Raw genomic sequence first — 25,633 nt, 5'->3', positions numbered from 1 at the left:
CCTAAATCATTGAGATGATAGCAATTTTTGTCATATGTAACATGTATTTTGGATACTTATATAGTGATAGATGAAGTCATGAGAATTAAATACAAAGGAAGATAAAAAATCATTTTATTTTGTAGAATAGCCCTTTAGGGGGAGTTATTAGAGGATTAATGATAGTCTTTTGAGTTTCATAAACTTATTTTTTTTAATGAGAAATAAAGAAGAGTTAATGAGGGAGGTATAATTAAAAAATATAGTTTTAAAGTGATTTTTAACCTAGCATAAAATAAAGAATAAATTTTTAAAAATTTTAAAAAAAGATAAATACGAATGGTGGCCATTGAGATTGAGATTTGCCACATCACCTAATCTTTTGTTTAGCTTTATTATATATTTAATTTTTTTTATTTTTATAAAATAATAAAAATAGAAGGTATAAATTATAATAACAATAAAAACTAAAAAAATTATAATAATATAAACTTAAAAATAATATGTAGAAAACGGTCATTAGGAAAAAAATATTATAAAAATAATTTTTTACGTTTGAGGCAATATAATAGCCTTTTGAAATTCCTTGATTTAAAGAAGGTGTAATTATCATTAAATAACTAATTAATAGTAATATATATATACACATAAAATTATTGTGTAAGAAATAATTTAAAAAGCCATATTTTTTTTACAAAAATAGAAAATATTTTTCTAATCATTGAGACATGCCACATAGGCGGAATGAAGATCCTCATTTATATATATATATTGATTTGAATTTGAATTAAAATGCTATTTTAATATTTTGACTAATTGTACTTTAATAATGGAGTACTATTATTATTATTTTTTATTTAAATTGAAAATTTGGCCATACATATCCATTTATTTTAGATTATTATGACACAAAATTTACATTATTTAATTAAAAGTTCTCAATAATTATTATATTATAAAAAATCATATAGATTAGTTCAACTATTTGAAATAAAAAGTATTTGGATATATTTTAAAATAGTAAATTAATAATCTTTATTTTCTTATGAGGGAAGCTTTTTATTTTTTTGATAAAATTTATTTGAGATACTGATTGAAGCAACAATGATTGTGATGGGGTGTATAAAAAATTGAAATTCTTTTGACTTTAAAATTTTTATATTCAAAATAAAGAACTTTTTATGTGAAGCTAAATATTATTTATAATTATTATAAAATAATGAGATGGTGAAAAATATTACTTTCGTTTTACTCACACAATACACGCTCCTTCCTCCGAGGGTGGTTCTTTTTTCATTGAAGCGTAAAACATAAATTAGCCCCTACTTCTCTCTCTCTTCTCTGTGTTTTTTTTTTTTGAAACGAGAAAGATAAAAGGTATTATCGCACTGATTGCAACCCATATTTCCCCAAACTCGCCGGCACTCGGCTGAGACCAAAACGACAAACGAAGAAGCAGAAATTAAGCCCAAAACGACCGCTTCCTCTTTATCCGGGCGCTTCTCCGATCGGTGTATATCAATCTGAATAAACACCGAGAAATTCATATACATTTTCGAAACTTCTGTGCGTTTATAGGTAACAATGTCGGAAGATGAGAAGTTGTTGAAAGAGGCAAAGAAATTGCCATGGGATGAGAGGTTAGCGCACAAGAACTGGAAGGTACGAAATGACGCTAACATTGACCTTGCCGCCGTCTGCGACTCCATTACTGATCCCAAGGACCCGCGCCTACGTGAATTTGGTGAGTATTTACTTCAGTTAGGGTTTTGATTTCGTTAGATCTGGATTACTTTGCCTACGATCTCATTTATGGCGATCTGTATGTTTTGTGTATGTAATGTGATTGTATTTGTTTATAGATTTTCATTTTTGAATGTTTTTCTTTTTGGAATTTTCAGGTCCTTTTTTTAGGAAGGCTGTAGCAGATTCAAATGCGCCAGTTCAGGATAAAGCTCTTGATGCTTTGATTTGTTACTTGAAAGCTGCTGATTCTGATGCTGGGAGGTAAAACTTTATTTAGTTACTTTTTATTTAATTCTGTTTAATTGTTGTTGTGTTGGTTAATTTTTTTGCTGTGTTTTTGGATGATGAGTAGATATGCCAAAGAAGTATGTGATGCAATAGTGGCTAAATGCTTAACGGGAAGGCCGAAGACAGTGGAGAAGGCACAGATGGTGTTTCTGCTTTGGATAGAGTTGGAGGCTGTTGAGGCATTCTTGGTATGTTTTAAATCAAAATGCTATGCATTTCCCAAATGCTTATCGTGTACTTGGTAGTTACTCTTGTTCACTTCTAGTCGTTAATCAAAATGCTAAGCATTTCCCAAATGTCTTCCATGGTTTTGCTCACCTCTAGGCGTTATTGAGTTGAAGTAAAATAGCAAACAATCTGGAAGTAATTGTTTTGGCCATTGAAAATTCTTTCAGAAAGCTATTCTTTTTATTGTTTACTTCATGCAACATTAATGCTATTGTCTTGTATACTACTGAAACTTATTTGAATCACATTTCGTGCCAGAGAAGTCACCTTTTCGCTACTTTGCTGGAAAAGTTATTGACGATATATTTACCACTTTGTATGAGAGTTCAGTGGCGTGTTATTTGTACTCTGTGCTATTAATTGTTAGAAAAATCTAAAATGTGTAATCATTGTGAAGTGTAGAAAGTGGATTGATATGCTAAAGGGCTATTAGCATTGACTCAAGCTTTGTATGACTGTAGCATATCTGGTGGTTAAAGAATACAGTTAGAAGGACTCCACAGAAATATTTTAATTTTGATGTCTTCCTAAATGGCGTATACAATATTATTAGTAAATTAAGGATGTCACATTGAAATACCCAAGTGATGGAAATAACAGATAGGAACATCAGTTGTTGTTAAGCACTTGTACTTGGGAGTTGTTTGGTGTGAGGGATAAAATAAATAGTCTTGGGACAAAAAAGGATAAAATTTTGGTGTCTTGTTTGGTTGCCATGTTTGGAATAACTTATCCCACCATTTATGCCATAGTGATGAGATAAGTTATCCCATATACATGGTGGGATGGGATGACTGGGATAACTTGTTCCCAACCAAACGACACCTTAGTCTCTTAAGTAGTCAGTGCTTGTGATTACTTTAGGGTTTAGGCTAAATTGAATATAATTGATTATTAGAGGATATATTCCGAGGGAGTGAATCTAGCTTTGAAGACGTTGTTTAGTGCCTTTTCTCCTTCAAGACTGGTGATAGGGTCGATAACAACTGTTCTATGGTCTTTTCATCACCAGGTGATATCTGAAACCGTCACTGTATAAGTGGAAGACTTTCTTGTTGACTTCTTTTCTAAGAAGACAAACTCTTTTTGCTTATGCCAGTTGACGGTTATCATTTTGTATAAAATCCATTTATATTCTTTCTTTTAAAATCATACACTTTTAGAGTTGCACTTGGAGGGTAAGAAGATGGACACTTGGAATTGGAGGCCAAAGTTTAACTAGTTTGGAGTGTCCATGCTTCAAATTCATTACATAGGATAGTGACTAAAATTTTAACTCTGTGATTCTGTTGGCAAAAAGTCATGATTGAACAATTCTTTAGAATAAAAGTCATGACTTGGGATAAATAAACAAGTAGACATTCTAATTTGAAATAAGGAATTACATAATTGCTACTCTACTTTATATGTACTAAGATTGTACTGTGTCAGTCTTAGTGATAAGGTGTACCATAAATACATAAGTTTATCGACTTAAAGATTGCCTTTTAGTGTCTTATCTAAGCTTTGATATAGAGGATCTTGTTGTTGTGTCATCGGAAGTAGAGATTTTACCACTGATCCTATTGTAACAAAGTGAGCATTCATTTCCCATTTTTGTTCGTAATGAATGTAAGCCTATTTTTGGGCTACTTTTGTTATAAGAACAATGTGCCATGCTACGCTAGCTCTCTTCTCATCAGGGTCGGATGTAGTGTTGATGTTATTGCTCATCCGAGCCGTGTTAAAGAAGTCACTAGGTGCACTGCAGAATTTTGAAATCATGCCTAAAGTTGGGAAAGCAAACCAGACAGGCATGGTTCTGTAGTCATAGAAACTTCGTCACTTCTTGCCCAATAATTTTGTTTCTGACTCTGTTTATACGTTCAATAAATATCCATCAGTTAAAATAATAGATTTCTAAATTCAAACCTATTAAATCAAATGTGCTATGGTAGATTCTCGAATTCGTACCCATGAAGTTCAAATCATTGGCCCACTTTTCTGGAGCCAGTCTTCATTTGCGCTCCTCTTTTGTGTGAAAAGAAGTCTCAAAAGTGAAATGTTGAAACATGTATTAGTCATTGCTTGAAAAGAAGTCTCAGAAATGAATTGCTGAAACATGTATTAGTCATTGTTTTAAGAGCAAATAAACGAATTAAAAATGCCACAAGGTCCCTGGGGCTTGAAGCGGAAAATGAAAATTGAAGCGCATATTTTTTGAAGTGAGTACAGATAATTAAAAGATAGCAAACCTGTATGAATTTAGTGCTATAGTATTCACATTACATTACAATTAAAATTAAAAATTTCATCTGATTTGTAATAATGCTCATATCTATCCTTGATTTAAAAAAGTTCATGTCTAACTCCTTAATATTGAGATTCAAAGAACTGATTGCTTCTAGGTTGGATCATTTTGCGTTTGAAACACACTTCTCTGAAGTGCATGGCTTCAGCCTTCACCCTTGAGAAAATAGTGATATCCCCTCCTTCGCATTGAACACGAAGTTGATGATCTTATTTTTGAAAGACGTTGGTATTAGTTACACTACACATTGCACTTCCTTAGACCCTTCAAAATGTATTTTTTCTCCGACTTATAAACAATAGTTAGTTTTAGCAGTCTTGTTCTTCTTTTCTCATATTAAACTACACTATTTACCAGTGTTGTAAAAGGCTAGCAGACACAAACATGTTGAGTGCTTCACTTCACTTTATGGCGCCCTTCAATATCGTCATCAAAACTCTAAATCATACTTCTTATTGTCAATGAGTGCCATCATGAACATGCGACACTACACAATTGATACTTCACTTTTCATAATTTTTTCAATTTTCTTGTCCGTATGAGTTATTCATTTTATTATGATTAATATCTTGGACTATGCATACATATTTATATTGTTTCTCCCTTTTCGCTGTTTTTTATTAGAGCCCTCACTTCATTTGTGTTTTGCGCATTACGCCTCAAAGACTTGGAGCTTTTTTGCATTTTTGATAACATTGCATTTTACCGATTCTCATCAGTAAACATGCGAGTCGAAACTTGCCATTTTATTTGGGATTCTGGAATCTTCGTCCAAACGAAATTGGAAGTAATATACGTCAGGTGAAAGTGCTGAAGGAGGTCATAATAATTACTTCAGATGGAAAGATAAGTTGATAACTTCTCATATGACATGTGAAAGAGTTACTTTGGAGAACCAATTGCAATGGTTACCTTGTAATGATTCCAATATGATGCTTGGGAAACTAATCACTGCTTTAACAGATATTTCCACGAGTACAGTCTACCTGTAGGTGATCTTATTAGTTCACTACAAGGTCTATCGTGAACAACCTCTCTACCCCGCAAAGGTAGGGGTAAGGTTTGCATATACTTACCCTCCTTGACTCCACTTGTGGGGTTACACTGGGTGTGTTGTTATTTTTTTGAAACTAAGTTAGTCCATTAAGCATCAAACAAATTGTTTTAAGTTGTAGTTGTGTTTATTATGTTTTTCCAAATCAAAAATTTGGAAGGTTCTCAGAAGTTGTGAGTTGCTTTCAAGTGCTAATCTGCTATTAGCTAATGACAATATATTGTGTTGGAACAGTTTTCTTCAGATGATTGAACAGTCTTTGAGCTATATGCTTTATAATAATTTTATCTTCTCTCCACTTGAATAATAACTACATTTTGCGTTCTTTTTGTGTATTTCTTGATTTTTCTTCCAGCCCCCTGGCTATACATTTTAACAGTTGCCTTTCTCACCAATATGGTTTGTGGTTTAGGATGCTATGGAGAAAGCAATTAAAAATAAAGTAGCCAAAGCTGTGGTTCCTGCAATAGATGTCATGTTTCAGGCTTTGAGGTTTGTGAATATCTGTGTTCACATGTTAGATTATTCTTGTTAGTTACTAGTTGGATTATGACACTTTACCAATATGAATAGTGAATTTGGGACAAAGATTGTTCCACCAAAAAGAATCTTGAAGATGCTGCCTGAACTATTTGACCATCAAGATCAGAATGTTCGTGCTTCATCTAAGGGGCTGACACTGGAGCTCTGCCGCTGGATTGGAAAAGATCCTGTGAAATCTATATTGTTTGAGAAAATGCGTGATACTATGGTAAACTGCTATCTTGGAAACTTCTGATGTTTTTATGGTGTGTTTTGGATGAATCTTCACCTTACTTTCTCTTTCTTTCTTCTTCTTAAGAAAAAAGAATTGGAAGCTGAGCTTGTCAATGTTTCAGGGACTGCCAAGCCAACACGCAAAATAAGGTATTTTCTCCAATCTGACAAATTTTATTGTTTTTTTTTTCATTCCATAGCAATAATCCAAGAGGTGCATTATTTGTGCTGAAGTCATGGTTCTTCTGATTTATTTCTTTATGTGTGGGCGTAGAGTCTTTGCTTGGTCATCTTGTTGAGGACAAAGGTCATTCATTTAGGTTACAGGGGCTTGATATAGAGACAGATTGCGCCTCACCTCTATGATTTTGAAAATATAAAGAGCTTGAAGGATCTGTTTGCTCAAGTCTTCGTGTGGTTCTTCTACCATAGCCGGTGGAAGAAAGACGGACTAGGAATTCCACTTTGAATTATCTAGAATGATCCCATATAGTAGGCCTGCATGACATAGCTACATGGAAAAACTGTGTAAGCTCATTAAGAGCACTCAAATAGATGGTTGTTTATTACAGTCTGATATTTATTGTCTTTAGTCAGAGCTTGATGTCTCTGGTGGATTCTCTTTGCTGTGTTTGGTATCTGATTGCTAACTGCATTGGAAGTTGACTTTGCTAAAATTGAAGTTGATATATTTTTCTTTGAATGAGGCCTGGATAGTAGCTAATTCATGGAATGTATTATTTGAGAAAATGTTATGGTCATGGGGAAGGTTGGGAGGGCATTGCAGGTGGAGATGATAGAAGTGACGTTATTAGAAATGGAGAAATGCCTGTGGACTTTGATGAAACAGGATGTGAAGCTCTAGGTTGAGGAAATGGAGTCTCTGCTATCTTTGAGGATTAGTTGGATAGCTGCGGATTCCAAATTCCTTATTAGGGTTTTAAGAAGAGATGATCGGGGTTTTGTTTTCCACTTAAATGTTATGAGCACCCTACTTTTGGAATTATATAAATGTGTAATTGTGTATACCTTATCTATTTCTGTATCCAACTTGTCTTACTTGCTGCTTGCTTGTACAACATTTTCTGTACTTGTGTATTTTGTGGATTGTGAAAGGGACACATGCAGTATTGACTAGTGGAATGTACTTACAGTAACTATGTATTTCTGTATCCAACTTGTCTTTCTTGCTTGCTTGTAAAACATTTTCTGTACTTGTGTATTTTGTGGATTGTGAAAGGATGCATGCAGTATTGACTAGTAGAATGTACAATCTTTGTTGATGGAAGAATGTAAACATTTGTGTCAGAATGTAACCAGACTTGACAGTCTCCTGCAAGTTTATTTTTTATCTAGCTAAACATGTACCTGTTAATAAACATTCTCGTTAAACATGCCGGCTTTACTATGTTAGGTTTGATGTTGATTGACCTGATAAAAAAGGTTTGATGTTAATTGAATATTTTTCATTCTAATGATCTGGGCTGCTATGTGAGATCACCTAATGATTTTCAGTCAAGACCATTCTTCTTGTGCATATCTATTTCTGCATAACTGATCATCACCATGATAAGCAACATTTTTTGGTGAAGGTGATTAGCAACATTGTGTGAAACTTTTATTTTTTTATTTATTATCAGATCTGAGCAGGACAAAGAGCCGGAACAGGAAGCAGTTTCTGAGGCTGTTGCCTCTGGCCCTTCTGACGAATCTGCTGCAGACAGTATGTAACTTAACTGAAGAGTCCTTATCCATTTGAATCAATATTTCTACATAAGTCAAGAATCTTCTAGCATACCATGCTAGTAAACAATATGTATAATTAGGGTATGTGGTTCAACCACAATCACATTTGAGCCAGTGCAGCTCTCTACACAAAGGGGAATTCTTGATTTACACTTGAAAAAGAGATCTTGTTAATAATCACACTCAGTATTATGGAATGTTCTCATATTTCTTTCATGCCCAAATAAGACAAATAGATTGGTATGCTTCTCCAAGATGCCTTACTTTTGTTGCGGATCTTCTGCAGTCTCCTACTTGACTTTTGCGGCACCTACTGTGTTAGCAATTTTTTTGGTTGAGAAAAAGACCCATGCCTTGTTAACATTAAAGAATGAATGGTCATATCTGTGACATGCCGACTAGTTGCATGGTAGTTATGGGGGACAGTTCTTTTTGTAATTTTTGTTCTGTGGAAGGGAAGACATTAGAGAACTTTTGATCGGGTGAATTAAATTTTGAGAGTCGAAAGTTCTTATTTCTTTCCAACTTGCGTAGAAAGTTAGTTGACTAGATTTTTGGAGGCGCCTAATGTATTTCCAAGCTTCATCCTTGTAAATAACTAAATATCATACCATAATATCTTGAAAACTAGGGAGAAAAGCCAACATAAGTGCTGTGTAACTTTGCCCATAATTCTTAGGCAACTAGGGAGAACTCACCTGAAAATACATATTAAAGAAAAACATTAAGTCACAATGTCACAGTTGATGATTTGTCTTCTCCCCAATAATCCGGCTCCTCTTCTTTAAAGCGATCCATATCACCATTTTGTTTGGCTTAGTTGCTGTTCTGCTCGTTCTATTGTCATATGGAAACAAAGTGCATATAATTTAATAAAATCCGGGAATTGCAGCTAATTGCACTAATTTAATGTTTGGAATTTTTCTTAATCTGAAAATTTTTATTGCTGTTTGAATTATCCCCTTGACACACCCTCTTCTTTCAGTTCCACAGGAGATAGATGAGTATGACCTTGTGGATCCTGTTGACATTTTGACCCCTCTGGAGAAGACAGGTTTTTGGGAAGGAGTGGTCAGTATTTCCTCTTATTCTTTTAGGCGTCCTGTTTATTTTATTGCATTAAACTGTTAGGGTTTTCTTATGTTTAAAGTTCTGTGCATCCTGTTACTGATGTGACAAATTTCTTTACGAGCGACAAGACATATTCATTCATTGATTTGTTTTTCAATTGATATTTGTAGAAAGCAACGAAGTGGTCAGAGCGTAAAGAGGCTGTTGCAGAGCTAACAAAACTTGCATCTACAAAGAAAATCGCACCTGGTGATTTTGCAGAAATATGCAGGACACTTAAGAAGGTTTGTAATTTTATCCTCTTTGGTTAAAGAAATTGATCGCTTAGATGATGCAGAGTTTGTGATGGCTAGCTGTCAATGATTCTTAAATTTGATTATTGACCAGTAATTATTTCTTGTTGATTGGGAAGTACAGAAAGATAAGTATGATAGGTTTAAAGAATAAAAAAACATTGCTGAGTGCCTGTCTTATATTGTGGGGCTCTTTGTACACTATGGCATCACTGGTGGTGAAACCAGTGGTGCTTGTTAAGTATCCCACATCAGTGGAAGTACAGAAAGACAAGTATGATAGGGGTTTAAAGAATAAAAACATTGCTGAGTGCCTGTCTTATACTTATGGGGCTCTTTGTACACTATGGCATCACTGGTGGTGAAACCAGTGGTGCATGTTAAGTATCCCACATCAGTGGAAGTAATTGATTGTTGTCTCCTTATATTGCCTTGGGCATTCCTCGTCTCATTTAGCTTTTAGGTTGAGTTAGTCCCAAGGTCCATTCTTTAACAGTGCTAACCATGAGCTAGTCTACAAGCTTGGATGGAACCCTTTTAATTTATTTCTGATGTTCATCTCTCATCTCCTCAGAAATTAAATGGTTCTAGCATAATTTGTATGAGCACGGGCTCTTTATATTTCGCCTAATATGATCATGGATGTCTATTTTCGCATCAATGAAGTGAATTGAAGCTTATGCTTGTGCATGGTGAGCAGTATTTTGTTGGCTAAGTGTTGCTTCACCTACAGTTACGTGATGTTGGTTGTGGTGTTACCAACTGTTTCCATGGGCTTCTGTGAACCCATGAAGAGTTCTCTTTCTCTTTTACTTTATATTCTTACTTTTTAGTTTTTGTGGAACTGTTATTCTGATACTCTCTTTCTGTATTTTTCTGTTTGCGGTGTCTTGACCACATTGTTGTAATCTATCTCAAGTATCTTTATCTTGATTTCAGTAATTTCTTTTTGTAAGAATTGTTTGTTTGTGGTATTATATTGATGACTAATTAGTTCTTGTTTATTTATTTTTAGCTTTCACATTGGTCATGCACTGTCTTTTTACCTTGCACATTTGTTCATGCACCGTCTTTCAGTACAAATTGACTGTTGTCTTGTGACTTTGCAGCTCATCACAGATGTAAATATTGCCGTGGCAGTTGAAGCCATCCAGGCTATCGGAAATCTTGCGAGGGGACTGAGAACACATTTTTCAGGAAGCTCCCGCTTCTTGTTGCCAATATTATTGGTAAGCATTTGGCTTTAAGACGAGCATCTTTCTTTGTTATATACTTGGAGCATGTGTATCTCTATTTTTGTCAGGGGAGTGGGGACTGGTTAGCCTTCATTCACTTTCTTCACACCATGTGGAATCTTATGACTACCACTCATTTTGACATAGAATAATCTCTTTTGAGTTGAACTATTTCATACTTAAATTAGAATAATCTCTTTATTAATTCTCTTTTACATGTTCTTTTTCTTTATAGGAAAAACTGAAAGAGAAAAAACCAACCCTTACAGATGCACTTACTCAAACACTCCAGGCGATGCACAAATCCGGGTGCTTAAATCTTGGTGATATTGTTGAAGGCAGGTTCCCATTTTCAATTCGGATTAGCCATCTACATCTGTTGCAAATATTTTTCAGATACTGCAATTGTTAATGTAAATTTAAGCAGTCATGTGTTGCTACTCTATGTCCATAGTGATAATTTAATACCCTTCTATATCCGATTCCTAGACTTTTAGCTTGAAAGAACTTTACTGAATTTATACTAGAAGACTTTCATGTCTTACATTGTGAAGCTGACAAACATCTAAGCATGCATCTTGTTTGTCTTTACTGGCTTTGTGCAAGATTTACAAAATAGTAACCTTTGACATATGCCATTCAAGTTATTGATAGCTTACTTTTGTCCACAATTTGACTGAACAATATTCAAATATGTCTTAGTGTGAATAAGATTTTGATCCCTGGGGTGCTGCATGAGTCCAAGACACAGCATCGATGATGCAACAGTATGGAGGCCTCTGCTGTTTAACGTTACCTAGATAGGTGGCATCTCAGGAACCCCTTGGGTTGCTGCTTATTTCTTAGTTTGTTAAATTGCCTTTGGGATTTTTCAGAAGGGCTTGTAGTAATATGGAGTTACTAAATTGCCTGTGTTTTTGTGTCTTATGTGTTGTCCTTAGCCTTGTATGTTGTTTTCACTAAAGTAAAACATTGTATTTGAAAAAATACCTAACTTGTTTTTATATTTTTGCAGATGTCAAGACCGCCACGAAAAATAAAGTACCTCTAGTTCGATCTCTGACTTTAAATTGGGTGACATTTTGCATTGAGACAAGCAACAAAGCTGTTATTCTAAAAGCACATAAGGAATATGTTCCCATTTGCATGGAGGTTAGTTTGATCGTTGCCATGTACTTTTTTCTTATAGTGATCCTTTTTCTTTTGATATTTAATGTTTGTATCGTGCATACCCAAAAATCATCCACTCTCCATCCCAAGTTGGGGATACCCTTTCCGTTCTAGTCTATCCCAAAAAGAAGATTACCTTTCTATATTTAGAAATAATGTAACCTAAAACTTCCCCTTTTACACTTAGTAAGATGAGTTATAGCCTTTACTAATATCTATGACTTGTTTTAGACCACAAGTTTCAAAAAGTTTTTCCTCTTTTTAATTTTTTGTGCCCAGTCAAGTAACATGGCATAAATTGGAAATGAGGGAGTATTAAACTTTGTTTTGGGAGTACACTTGTATTTGCTGGTATTCTGCTGGTGTTATATAAGTTGCTGTATTTTAAATCACGCTAAAAAAGATTGTGGTTCGTCACAAATTTTTGTGAAGGCTAAACCGTTTAGAGACTTTAATGAGATTCGTCTATATACCGTTATACTTGGTACAAAATTCTCTGGTTCTATCGTTTTTTAGAAATGGCCTAGGATGTTTAGCATGCAATGAAAATTCAGTGCTTGTTTAGCTAGGTACACTACCCAATGTGGTCTAGCTCTTCCTAGGACCCCGTGAGAGTGGGAACTTAGTGTACCAGGCTTTCCGCTTTAATATGTTTAGACTGTTGTTGAAATGTTTGAAAATAAAGTTAGTGGTATAAAAGAGCATCTTCAAATCCCAAATAACATGAATTTGCCAATTTTTGTTAATTGGAAAATTGAATGTTGAGGTGAACCTGCACATCTTGCGCTGAGATAGCTCTTTTTGAACCTCTTGATAGTATCTTCCTCTCTCAGATTATTTACTACGTGCCTATATTTGCTTCTTTTGCATGGATGCTATATTAATGATGCTTTTTTTTAATCATTATTATTATGATATTGTTTTACAGAGCCTGAATGATGGAACTCCAGATGTTAGAGATGCTGCTTTTTCAGCCTTGGCAGCTGTGGCCAAGGTACTTATGCCTGTGAATGTTTCTCTCTATTTGTAGAGCTTCTCACTCAACTTCTCTATTGACAACTGTTGCTATGTTTTTCTTTCTGCATCAGTCGGTTGGCATGAGACCTTTGGAGAAGTCGTTGGAGAAATTAGATGATGTTAGAAAGAAGAAGTTATCTGAAATGATTGGGGGTTCTGATGGTGGTCCACCTGCTGCATTCATCTCTGGTTTGAAATTCTTCTAATTTTTCAAGTTTTCCATTGTATATGCTGTATTATCTATTTATTGCTAACATGTTCTGTCTTATCATGCTCGATTGTATATACTACCAGGTGCAGTCCCATCATCTGGAGGAATTGTGTCTTCCACTCAGGTGACTTGTATTTCTTTTAGCATACTGATCAATTCTATCTAAATAAAGTATGTACATAGGCCTATTTGAGTTATTCTGGGAGAATGTGGGCGAACGTTTTTGTTTTACTTTACCACACTTGTGAATATATTCTCCCAAATTACTTTGACTTATTTCTTCTTACTACAGCTTGGTGTAATTGCATTTAGACAATGATTGGTACTAAATTTTTTTGTTCTTAGCTACTTGGAGCAGTTTAGAAACTGTTATTATTGTCATTAGAGTTGTATTCTAGCTGATCCAACACTTTGTATTGCCAACATTATTAGTTCGTTTTGTTTTCCTTTAAAAGATTTTAGGGTAATCCAATATTTGAAGTGATCTGTCCTTGTCAATCTTAGGTTGATTTTTTGTTGATATCTGTTTCCAGTTAATTTTAGGTAACTTTTGGTCTATGTTCTTCAGTTTTAAGCATATTAAATTTGCTTATCTTTAATTAGTCTGTAATAGGACCCTTCGGGGTGGCCCAGTGGTTTGGGCTTGGGACTTCCATGTTGGAGGTCTCAAGTTCGAAACCCCTTGCCAGCGAAAGCAAGGGGTTTGTCTTCTGGGTCGAGCTTGTTGCACCGGGCTTGCCTAGTGCGGAATACCTCTCCTATGTGGTTTGCAAGCTATTGCATAGGATCGGGGGTTTTACCCTGTGCGCACCCGAAGGGTAGCGGCTGCGGGTTTCCCTTGTCATAAAAAAAGATTAGTCCGTAATAGGTGTTAGCAACCAGAGTAAAAACCATAGCACTCCATTTTGTAATGATGTAGTATTACAAAATATTTCCTTTTGAGCCAAAAAGATATCTTGTTCTTTTTTTCTTGTAGGCTTCAAGTGGATCACTTATTAAGAGGTCTGCAGCGAGCATGCTGAGTGGAAAGAAGCCTGTCCAAGCCGCTGTGAGTTTTGCTTTCTTTTTCTACCACAATTATCTTTCTTTTTGTCTTTCTTTTTCCTCATTTTTGTGATATGATTCTCAGCCTCTTAGTAAGAAAGGGACATCTGCAAAATCTGGTACAAGTAAGAAGGGTGATGGAACTTCTCAGTTAAAAGCATCTAAGTCTGTTGAAGTTGAAGATGTTGAGGTGATGGCTATTATTTTGTTTGAATTTTAACTTTTGGCTTTGAATCCTTTCACCATTCCTGATACTGTGAAGAACACACATGATTAATGAGTTAATTTTTGATATATGAACAGCCCACAGAGATGAGTCTTGAAGAAATTGAAAGTAAGTTAGGGTCCCTAATACAGACGGAGACAATTACTCAGTTGAAGAGTGCTGTGTGGAAAGAGAGGCTTGAAGGTTCTTTCCTTTTTTTTTTTTGGTCTTTTTGTGCTTATTTAAGATGATTTCATGGGCCCCCTCCCTCCAAAAAAGGGAAGACAGAAGAAGATAGAACCCTGGATATACAATGGCCTAAATTCTACTTTCTCTTTATCCTAGAATGGGATAATATATGTGGAATTGATGCAGACAACTTACAGAGTATTCAGCTGAGCGTATCTACTATATTTTGTAGCTTCGATCCAGTAGTTTCAGCATCTGTTGTTACAGTAGGCTCATCGATAATGTTGTGGTCACTACTTGTTTTATGTCCTCTTGCTTGTGTCAATTCATTGAAACTAGGGGAATGCCGTGTCACCTGTCTTTATTAACCCTTATAAAGTGAGTGATATTTGATCCTCTTCCTATCCTATAACCTTCTACCAGAATTTGTACTATAAAACATGTATGTATTCCCATAGATAGCATGCGATCCCCATGTCAGTTAGCATGCATCCACGTAAAATGTGGATCCTCTTCTGGGAACTTTCAGTTCCTCGAATGTTGCCACATTTTACTTGTTTTTGTAGCATTTCTTTTTGTTTGTTTAATTTGCTAGTTTTCTCTATTTGTCCCTGCCTTAGCTGCGCGGACTCTTCACTTTTGTTGCCGCACCCATGTCGGATTCATAAAAAATACACTACTTTTGGCGAATCCAACTCGCACCGCTTGACATTTTTGAAGAGTCCGAGCAACATTGGTTCCATCAGTTTCCTGCTTTTAGACCTGATGTGGAAACATCTTAAGGGCCTGTTTGGATGGACTTATAAGAAGTAACTTATAAGTTAAACGTTATAAGTAGAGATACCCCACTTTTGGCTTTTGACTTTTTTTTAAGAATAGTTTTTTTGGGCCTAAAAGTGAGAGCTTAAAAGCACTTCTTAACCTTTCCAAATACCTCCAAAATTTAAAAAAGTGCTTAAGAATCAAAAGTAACTAGAAATAAGCTTAATCCAAACGGGCTCTACGAATGTAATATACTTCTCAATGTATTTCTTTTCACCTCTGTTCATTTTGTTTTGGTTGAAAGTTGATAATATTTCTCTGCTATCTTATGCAGCTATTAATTCATTCAAAGAACAGGTTGAAGCGCTACAAGTGCTTGACCCTTCAGTGGAGATTTTGGTCCGTCTTCTCTGTGCTGTTCCTGGTTGGAGTGAAAAGAATGTCCAGGTTTTTCTCTTTTGCCTGAAGTGAACATAGTTAAGATGATTGATCTGGAAAGTCACTCGTTTTCTTTGCTCTTGTCAATATATATCGAAGTGCAGGTCCAACAGCAGGTTATTGATGTAATTTCCCACATTGCTTCAACTGCTTCAAAATACCCAAAGAAATGTGTTGTGCTTTGCATTCAAGGTCTCTTCTTTTTTTCCTTTTTTCTTCCACTTAGTTGCATCATCCTACCATGTAATTCTTTATTGTTATTATTTGTTTGGCTGATTTTAAGTTCAAATCCGTTTTTGTCAGGTGTGAGTGAAAGGGTCGCTGACATTAAGACTCGTGCTCAGTCCATGAAATGTCTAACTACGTTTTGTGAAGCTGTGGGCCCAGGGTTTATTTTTGAGAGAGTAAGTAAAGTTTGTATATGCATTATTTTTTATTTTAACTTCATGTTATGAAATACTAATATTTGGATGTTTTTATTGAAGTACGACTTCTCTATACTTTCATGATACTAATATTTGTATCTGTTTTGTTTTAGCTTTATAAAATTATGAAAGAGCACAAGAACCCTAAGGTTCTTAGTGAAGGCATATTGTGGATGATAACTGCAGTCGATGACTTTGGTGTTTCACTTCTTAAACTAAAGGTATTCTGAGCTTATAAAAATCTGAATTCGCTCAAGATTAGCGCACAATTTTAGGTCGGCTTAATCTTTGAAAATGGGTGTTATTCCTGTAGGATTTAATTGATTTCTGCAAAGATACTGGCTTGCAATCCAGTGCCCCTGCCACAAGGAATGCAACCATTAAACTTATTGGCACTTTACACAAGTTTGTCGGTCCAGGTGAGCTGTCTTCTTGAAAATTCTTACATGCCTTTTAGGTTATTGCTGGGGCTGAAATTTACTTATTGTTTTTACAGATATCAAAGGGTTCTTGTCAGATGTAAAACCTGCTCTTGTTAGTGCACTTGATGCAGAATATGAAAAAAATCCATTTGAGGTATATTTTGATGCCTTCGACATTTCGTCCTTGTGACTAGTGGCTTTAACTTCATCTCCAATGTATGTAGGGGACATCTGCAGTCCCAAAGAAGACTGTGAAGGTATCAGATACCCCTTCCTTGTCTAGTGGTGGGCTTGATAGTCTTCCACGCGAAGATATTAGTGGAAAGATAACTCCTGCTTTGCTCAAGGGATTGGAAAGTTCTGACTGGAAGGTACCTACCTCAATTGTTATCGATGTTTCAGCAATTGGTGTCTTAATAGTACTGCTATAATTCTTGTATTGAATTTCAGGCTCGCTTAGAATCTATTGAAACTGTAAATAAGATATTGGAAGAAGCCAATAAGCGCATCCAGCCTACTGGAACTGGTACGGTGTTCTTACTGTGCTGTAAGTGATTATCTTGCAATAGTTCCTGCGCTCATTTGAAGGTTACTTCATTTTTTCCCTTTTTCTGTGCAGGAGAGTTGTTTGGTGCTCTTAGGGGTCGTCTATATGACAGCAACAAGAATTTAATCATGGCCACTTTGTCAACTTTTGGTGGTGTTGCTTCTGCTATGGGACCAGCAGTTGAGAAGTCAAGCAAGGTTCAAGTTGTTCAGAACCTAAAGTTTTTTTCTCTGTATTTTTTCTTGTTATTGAGTATCCAATAATGTTTTTCATTGCAGGGGATTCTGTTGGACATATTGAAATGTCTTGGTGACAATAAAAAGCACATGAGAGAGTGCACTTTGAATACGTTAGATTCATGGCTTGCTGCTGTTCATCTTGACAAAATGGTTTCCACCTCACCAGTTCTGTGCTATGTTTTAGTTTTGGTTAGCATTGTTCACCCCATTCACAATCATGTTATGTAGGTACCATACATTACTACTGCGCTAACTGATGCCAAACTTGGTGCGGAAGGCCGCAAAGATCTCTTTGATTGGTTGTCCAAACAACTAACTGGAATGAAAGAATTTCCTGATGCTGTACATCTTCTAAAGCCCGTAGCCTCTGCTATGACGGTAAATTGATGGCTCTTGCACTAATCGTTTAGTGTCTGGCATATAATCTTTGCCTTCTCTTATTAGACCTAATTGTCTATGTCGTGCACTAAAGTGATTGCGTTCTTTATGTTAGGACAAATCAGCTGATGTTCGGAAAGCAGCAGAAGCATGCTTTGGAGAACTTGTTAGAGTGTGCGGGCAGGAGACGGTATATGAGCTTTAAATAGTTTTGAGTTATTTCTGCTTGTCCACCAATTATTTGCTTGACATCTCTTTCTTTTTTGTTGCGTTACTCTCTGATGTAGGTGAGCAAGAACTTGAAAGATATTCAAGGACCTGCTTTAGCTATTGTTGTTGAACGATTGAGACCATATGGGGTACTTCAAGGTATACTTTACTCTGTGTTCTATCTTAATGTTTTCGTTGTCATCCACTTGTGATGGTATCTCTGCACAATCTATCATTTCATCTTTGGTTTATGTGATTGCAATAATTATTGTTGCTTATCAGAAACCTCTGATCTGGGAAGAACAACTTCCACTGGGACAACATCGAAGGTGGGGTCGAAGATAGGAAAATCCACTGGTCCTGCTGATCGTGCTTCTAGGCATGGAAACAGAGCTGGTGCTTCGGTATGTTTCTATGTGATTAAATGACTGCAGGCAGGGGGCAACTGAAGTAATGATTTTTCTTCCTTTAATTTGTTTCTCTAGAGAGTTATTCCTGCAAGGAGCTCAAGGCAAGAGACCCTAATGTCTGTTCAGGACATTAGTATCCAGTCACAAGCTTTGATAAATGTCAAGGACTCAAACAAGGTATGTCTATATTTCAGGAAATACTATATTTGTGTTATCTATTCCTTTTTGTTCAGTGATGGTATGACCAAATACACTTGCAGGGTGACAGAGAGAGAATAGTTGTGCGCAGATTTAAGTTTGAAGAGCCACGATTGGAACAGATTCAAGATCTTGAGGTTTCTGGAAGATTCATTTAATGAACCTTAATACTTGTAGTATTCATTTGATTGGTGAATCTCATTAACCTTTAATTGCAGACTGACCTGATGAAGTACTTTAGAGAGGATTTGCATCGGAGGCTTCTCAGTACAGACTTCAAGAAACAAGTTGATGGAATAGAGATGCTGCAAAAGGTGCTTTTATTATTAGATCAACCTTCTTTTGGGAATCAATTGACTATCATCAACCATATTACGTTTGCTCATTTCAGGTGCTTCCATCAATTGGGAAGGAATTAATTGAAGTTCTTGATATAGTACTGAGATGGTTTGTCCTGAGGTTCTGCGAATCAAACACTTCCTGCATATTAAAGGTTTGTTCCTATTCCTTTTACTTGTCCTTTTCCTTAATGCTATCATGTTATTTTAGCTCTGTTGCTTTCTTCCCAGTAGTCATTCTAGTACTTCACTGTGATATTTTTCTCAGGTTCTGGAATTCCTGCCTGAGCTTTTTGAGATGTTAAGGAACGAGGGATACATGATGACTGAAGCTGAAGCTGCCATTTTCCTTCCTTGTTTGGTTGAGAAGGTACTTGTCCATTGATCTCTTTTACTACAAATTGTTGTGAACTTGTGATGTTCTTTATGCTTGATCTTTGAAGCTCATAGGTCTATATGGGCGCTCCTTTGCTATCTCCATAATTTTGTATATTCATTTGTGATTTCTCGTAGCATTTCCATTTGGGCTGTTCCTATTGAATTTAATCTTAGATATGTATATATAAATATATATGCCTGTAAATTTGGCATGCTGCCTTTTGTGGTATTGACTTGCCTTCAGATGACATGCTGTGTTAGATGTTTGGTTTTTATTCTAGTCTGACATTGTTTCCTTGTTTTCTTTAGTTGCGTGTTTTGCGTGTCGTAGTAGTTTAGTTATATTATACTCAGTTCTTGGTATGGGTTGATCAGATGGGTCGTAATAGTTTTATTTAGTATTAGTAACCTGTCTCATACTCCTTTCAATCTTCTCAGTCTGGCCATAACATTGAAAAAGTGCGAGAAAAAATGCGAGAGCTAACTAAGCAAATCATCCAAGCATATTCTGCTGCAAAGACTTTTCCTTACATTTTGGAAGGCTTACGATCAAGGAGCAATCGAACTCGTATAGAATGTGCTGACCTTGTTGGCTACTTACTGGATAATCATGAAGCTGAGGTAAATATCTGAGTTATTGATCTTCTCATCTCTAGGGGTTGCTAAATCCTCTTCTGTCCTTCCTGGTGATAGATTGGTGGACAATTGAAATCCTTGCAAGTTGTTGCAAGTTTAACAGCAGAACGAGATGGTGAAACTAGGAAGGCTGCTTTGAATACTTTGGCTATTGGCTATAAGATTCTTGGTGAGTGTTTATGTGCTGTGAGGTTCTTAGTTATGAATACTGGTGTAAGGTTGACTGGCTTCCGGTTTTAGATTCCATGAGCCCTTGGCATGTGTGTTTTGCCTTCTGGAATATGTTTTTCCAGTGAACTGGATAAATGACAGTAGTTTGGATGAAAAAGTATCTTAATTAAATGTCTTTCAGGTGATGACATTTGGAAATATCTTGGAAAGCTGACAGAGGCTCAAAGAAGTATGTTAGATGATAGATTCAAGTGGAAGGTTGCTAAACGTTTCTGCTCATTGTTTTTGCTTTATTTTCTTGCATATCTTGGAGAGGGTATTTTGGAAACAGCCTCTACCTCCATGAGGTAGGGGTAAGATCCACGTACAATTTACTCTCCCCAGACCCCACGTTGTGGGATTTCACTGGGTATGTTGTTGTTGTCTTGCATCTTTTGTTCTCTTACCTTTCTCACAACCTTGGGTACTAACTTTTTTCCAGGCAAGAGAGATGGACAAAAGAAGAGAGGGCAAACCTGGTGAAGCTAGGGCTGCTTTAAGGCGTTCAGTGAGGGATAACGGGTATGTATTTATTTGCTTATACTTGGATCGTCCTGTTCTTAGGATGTAGAAATTTTCAACTAGGCAAGAAACATCTTTTGTAGCGTATTGAGTTACCACTTCCCCTGGGATTGTAAATCCAACCTATAGGTTAGTCAGCTGTCCAGGACCTGGATTATAATTATACTATACTTTGACTGTCTAACTTACAAGTTGATGGTCTTCGTTTGAGTTCTAATTTGTCTTTACATTTGGTTTCAATGAAAAAAATATATTCAAAGGTAGAATACCACATATATTTGTGCTGTCGTTCTGTGTTTTGAACCCAGGTTGAGCTCAAATTCTATGTTACTTTCGTCGTTGACACTGAATACTTTTGGTTGATCTTTAGGACTGATCTGGCAGAGCCGAGCGGTGAAGTTTCACGGTCGACAGCTGGCCCAATCTTAAATAGGTGATCAAGAGATCCTTGCATTTTTTTCTCCTACCAAACTGAATATGAGTTGCTAATTTATTTCTTTGTATGTTTCTCTCTTCTTTCCAGGGATATTTATAACAATACAGAGCTTCCCATGGAAAGAAATGTGAATCTACGGCCAGTTGCCGGTACAATTGGTCCCTCAGACTGGAATGAAGCTCTTGATATTATATCATACGATTCTCCCGAGCAGGTTGTTTCCCATTTTCCTTTTCATGGATTAGGATTTACTCTCATCTTAATCCCTTGTCATACCCCGTGTTTATAGCAATGAAGGATTATATAAGCTTAAGTACTCCATACACCCACCAACAACTGAATAAAATGTAGCATTCTACTCTAAGGGTGTGTTTAGCCTGACGATGTTTCTCGTTTTTTTACCTGTTTGGTTAATCAAAGAGTTTGGAAAACACTTCCTCTAGTTAAACACGTTCCTTGAAAATGAGGAAAATGACTTTCATGGGGAAGTAGGGAATACAAGTTCCATAAGTGGTATTCCACTCTTCCCCATCCTCTCCGGCACACCCATAGCTCCCGTCTCCACCCCCACCTCCACCCACCCCCATAGTGTTTCCGGATTATCTGTTAATAACTTTGAAACAATATTTTCTGCTTACTTACTGAACACCAGAAAAAAAGTAAGAAATCCATTTAGTTCAAGAAAACATTTTCCACTGCGATGTTTTTCACACCCTGAACTATATTGGATGATCCAAATGATTGCCAAAAAGTTAACACGTTCCACAATGTTTGTGTTTTTGCTTAAGAATATAAATGGTTTTTGTCCCCATTGAAATATAGAATTTGGATCCCTAATTAGACTACTGGAGTTTTTTCTTTCTTCTTTGATTTTGGGGAAAAATTCTCATTGCTAAATTTGTTACGAGTTTATCAAAAAAATGCATAAGTTGTCTAAATTTAGAACAACGTATGTTACACAATTTTTCATAGCTGGTTATGGGTTCATCTTTCTGTTTGTATGTGTGTCTATGTCTTGGTATTTCTGCTTCTATGGATTCATCATTACAGAGGTTAAAGAGGATGGAGGGTAACTGTCAATGATTCACTGATGCTATCATTTCTTTCGCTTGTTGCAGTCTGTTGAAGGAATGAAAGTTGTGTGCCATTTGCTGGCCCTAGCAACCAATGATCCTGAAGGCAGTGCCATGGATGAAATTGTCAAAGATGCAGATAGGCTTGTTTCCTGCTTAGCAAATAAGGTGCGATATGATTCATCTTTTGTTTAACTAACTCGTGTATATGCTTCAAAATGCTGATCTTCTAGATTTACTACAGGTAGCAAAAACTTTTGACTTCAGTCTGATGGGTGCATCTTCAAGATCTTGCAAATATGTTCTTAACACACTCATGCAGGCATGTGTTTATCCAATTTCTATTAATTCTGCAACAACATTATTGTTTCCTTGTATATGTGATCATCAAGTATTTGAAAAATTGTTGGTCTCTCACGTATTTGGAAATATCTCAATTTCTGGCTGTTTCCTTGTTTGCAGACATTTCAGAATAAAACACTTTCTCATGCTGTAAAGGAGAGTACCCTAGATATCCTCATTACTGAACTTTTGCTTTGGCTTCTTGATGAGAGAGTACCCCGCATGGATGATGGCAGTCAGCTCTTGAAAGCGTTGAATGTTCTGATGCTAAAAATCTTGGTACTTCTGCTTCTGACATTGCATTAAAAGAATGCAGTTTATGTTTATTTTAGCTAGCTTGTCCTGATTATGTTCTATCTATTTTTGGTCACTAATATAGGACAATGCTGATAGAACATCCTCCTTTGTTGTGCTGATTAATCTATTACGGCCTTTGGACCCATCAAGGTGGCCATCTCCAGCAACAAATGAATCACTTGTCATAAGAAATCAGAAGTTCTCTGATTTGGTCGTCAAATGTCTTATAAAACTTACAAAGGTAGTTTTTCTCACTTTTTGTTACTACAGTATTGGATCTTTGAAGATTGTGATGACTAGCAATTCTTAAGCTGTATTTACGTTTTTATGCAAATATGTTTGTCTGCCTCGTTTTCTCTCTTTGTTCAATGTGATGTGATAAGTTTCTATACAAATACTGTGACTGTTAAACTCTTGCTTTCATAATTTATAGGTTCTTCAAAGCACCATATATGATGTTGACCTTGATCGCATCCTTCAGAGTATTCACATTTACCTACAAGAACTAGGAATGGAAGAGATCAGGAGGAGGTAGCTTTCAATTAGATTTCAGATTTTTCTTCTTTGGGTATGCACTTTAACATGGATTAATCAGCTATTTTCTTTCCTAATTCTTGTCTTATAAATACTGAAAGAGCGGGAGCCGATGATAAACCTTTAAGAATGGTGAAAACTGTGCTGCATGAACTTGTCAAGCTTCGTGGTACTGCCATAAAAGGTCATCTGTCCATGGTGCCAATCGACATGCAACCACCTCCAATTATTCTTGCCTACATTGATCTTAACCTTCAGGTGATGCAACTTTTAACTGCCATGTTGCTTTTTCTGCGCTATTAATTCATGTGGAGTTCCAAATTGATGTTAATAATCTTTCAGACCTTGGCCGCTGCAAGGATGTTGACTCCGTCTGTACCTGGTCAAACTCACTGGGGTGATTCTGCAGCAAATAATCCAGCACCAGCAACACATAATGCAGATGCTCAGTTGAAGGTATAATGTGTGGCCTTTCTTTTCTAGCTTGTTTTTTCTTTCGAAAGTGAACTTTCCGTTGCAATATAATTTTGTTGCATCGTACTTGTGAATAACAATGTAGTGTTATGTTGTGTGTTTTACAGCAGGAACTTGCTGCCATATTTAAGAAGATTGGTGACAAGCAAACCTGCACAATTGGTCTTTATGAGTTATACCGGATCACACAATTGTATCCCAAGGTACAATGCTTTATCCTTTTTAGTGTCAACTTATTTCCTTGCCTTCAAAACTGAACTTCTTGTAACACATTTTGTCCAATCTGTATTAGGTTGATATATTTGCTCAGCTGCAAAATGCTAGTGAGGCATTCCGAACATATATTAGAGATGGTCTAGCCCAGGTGTGCATTGGATCTCTGTGTACTACACATTTATAGATTTGTAGTTACTAGTCATGGAATAACTGTTCGCATGAAATTGCAGATGGAAAAGAATGCTGCGGCTGGAAGGACTCCTTCTAGTGTACCCATGCCAACTCCTCCTCCGTCTTCACTAAACCTGTCTTCTCCCAAATTTGGTCCTTTATCTCCTGTAAATACCAACCCATTGAATGATGCAAAATCTGTTAACAATAAAATTGAACCATCACACTTTAGTTTGCCACCGTCGTATGGCGAAGATGATAGAGGTGGTAATGCTCTCCCCTCAAGAGGACTATCATCTGAACATTTGGAGTTGCAGAGAAATGATAGATTGCCTTCTGGAGGTACACATGTGCCAGGCTATTTCTATTTTAGCCTTTGTATTTTTCTTTCTTTTTTCATCTTTGATATATTAACTGTTCACTTCAAACGTCAGTTACAAAATAGTTTTTTTGATGCAGTTACTAGTGGAACACTAGAAGCGATCCGCGAAAGAATGAAAAGTATTTCATTAGCTACTACCGTGGGGAATGCGGACCCAAGTAATAGACCACTGATGTCCATGAATGGTAACATCAGTCACGTGGTGTCAAATCACGGTCCTGGCACTGAACATTCTAGTGTTGAAAATACCATTCAGAGTGGGGTTCTTCCCATGGATGAGAAGGCACTTTCAGGGCTCCAGGCACGAATGGAGAGGCTGAAGAGTGGATCTATGGAATTCTAGGTATTTTTTGGTCAAGAGTGATTCCTCAGGCATTTCCCAGTGAACTTGCATTATAAAGATGCTTTATGTTTGCCGAGAAACACCTTGAACATTTATATTGCAGTCGTCAGCTCATGTCTGATTACAAGTGGAAAGAAAGGAAAGTTCGTCAAGCGTTGCCTGCCTTCTCAATTTTATGGGACAGAATCTCTGTGTTCTTGAGATCTCGTAGATAATGTACCATAATGGTTTTTTTCCGGCAGGGTTAGCTGTATATTTTTGTAGAGATATCTACTGATTTGATTTGGTCTAATTTAATTGAGAGGCTCTCGTGTGTTTCGAAATCGTATGTCATGCCTCAATTGATAGCTAGATTCCGGCTAGATAGTTGAAACTGTTGTAAGCTGTATGATAGCTCTTCAATGTTGAAATCTTCCTATTTTCACGTTTGATTCCGACTCCTTAGTGGAACACAATATAAAGTATAGCTATATTACTGGAGCAGTATTGTTTAGTTATCTATGTTTTGGATGAAAAAATCTAAAGATTCTAAACTGTATCACACGAGATATCAATAACTTGTTTTACCTTGAATCTCTGGATGTGAGTAAATTCATTTGTGCAAAAATTTTGATTTTTTGATGTTTTTCGTAACGTGATTTGCTCCTTGTGGGACACACGTGACCACTTTAATTTTCCTTTACTGGACACATGACCACTTTCATTTTAAAGTGGTAAACAGTAGCTTTCT

At 36.2% G+C, this 25,633-nt stretch overlaps 1 protein-coding gene across 2 annotated transcripts; it reads left to right on the top strand.

Annotated features, from left to right (window-relative positions):
• The first annotated feature begins 1,319 nt into the window (after window positions 1-1,319).
• On the top strand, window positions 1,320-25,400 carry LOC107010973 (protein MOR1). 2 transcript variants are annotated; one of them, XM_015210256.2, is made up of 54 exons: window positions 1,320-1,723; window positions 1,881-1,986; window positions 2,078-2,201; window positions 5,998-6,077; window positions 6,159-6,336; window positions 6,427-6,491; window positions 7,982-8,064; window positions 9,073-9,158; window positions 9,329-9,442; window positions 10,561-10,680; window positions 10,922-11,024; window positions 11,702-11,838; window positions 12,785-12,850; window positions 12,945-13,062; window positions 13,168-13,208; window positions 14,061-14,132; window positions 14,214-14,318; window positions 14,432-14,537; window positions 15,619-15,731; window positions 15,827-15,914; window positions 16,026-16,126; window positions 16,261-16,368; window positions 16,461-16,566; window positions 16,644-16,723; window positions 16,794-16,940; window positions 17,020-17,095; window positions 17,189-17,313; window positions 17,395-17,505; window positions 17,584-17,733; window positions 17,849-17,923; window positions 18,021-18,102; window positions 18,226-18,347; window positions 18,429-18,530; window positions 18,614-18,688; window positions 18,770-18,865; window positions 18,943-19,044; window positions 19,158-19,259; window positions 19,706-19,888; window positions 19,961-20,072; window positions 20,256-20,332; window positions 20,556-20,635; window positions 21,006-21,068; window positions 21,159-21,285; window positions 22,190-22,312; window positions 22,389-22,466; window positions 22,607-22,765; window positions 22,866-23,024; window positions 23,217-23,314; window positions 23,419-23,575; window positions 23,660-23,773; window positions 23,902-23,994; window positions 24,084-24,155; window positions 24,238-24,520; window positions 24,638-25,400. In XM_015210256.2, exons 1-54 carry the CDS (start codon window positions 1,564-1,566, stop codon window positions 24,901-24,903), a joined length of 6,069 nt encoding a protein of 2,022 aa, XP_015065742.1. In that variant the 5' UTR covers window positions 1,320-1,563; the 3' UTR covers window positions 24,904-25,400. The 2 variants fall into 2 exon arrangements, with proteins under 2 accessions (XP_015065742.1, XP_015065741.1); XM_015210255.2 differs by having other exon boundaries at window positions 23,899-23,994.
• The last annotated feature ends 233 nt before the right edge of the window (window positions 25,401-25,633 follow it).

Source organism: Solanum pennellii, chromosome 2 (genome assembly GCF_001406875.1).
Source record: "Solanum pennellii chromosome 2, SPENNV200".
Taxonomy (NCBI): Eukaryota; Viridiplantae; Streptophyta; class Magnoliopsida; order Solanales; family Solanaceae; genus Solanum; species Solanum pennellii.
This window is presented reverse-complemented; position numbering and strand designations above follow the sequence as displayed.

Excerpts from the sequence above, each read along its gene's own strand:
- LOC107010973 (XM_015210255.2), top strand. The coding sequence starts at position 1,564 with ATGTCGGAAGATGAGAAGTTGTTGAAAGAGGCAAAGAAATTGCCATGG. Across the intron at positions 6,078-6,158 it reads GTCATGTTTCAGGCTTTGAG|TGAATTTGGGACAAAGATTG; the intron begins GTTTGTGAATAT and ends CAATATGAATAG. Across the intron at positions 13,209-14,060 it reads GAATTGTGTCTTCCACTCAG|GCTTCAAGTGGATCACTTAT; the intron begins GTGACTTGTATT and ends TTTTTCTTGTAG.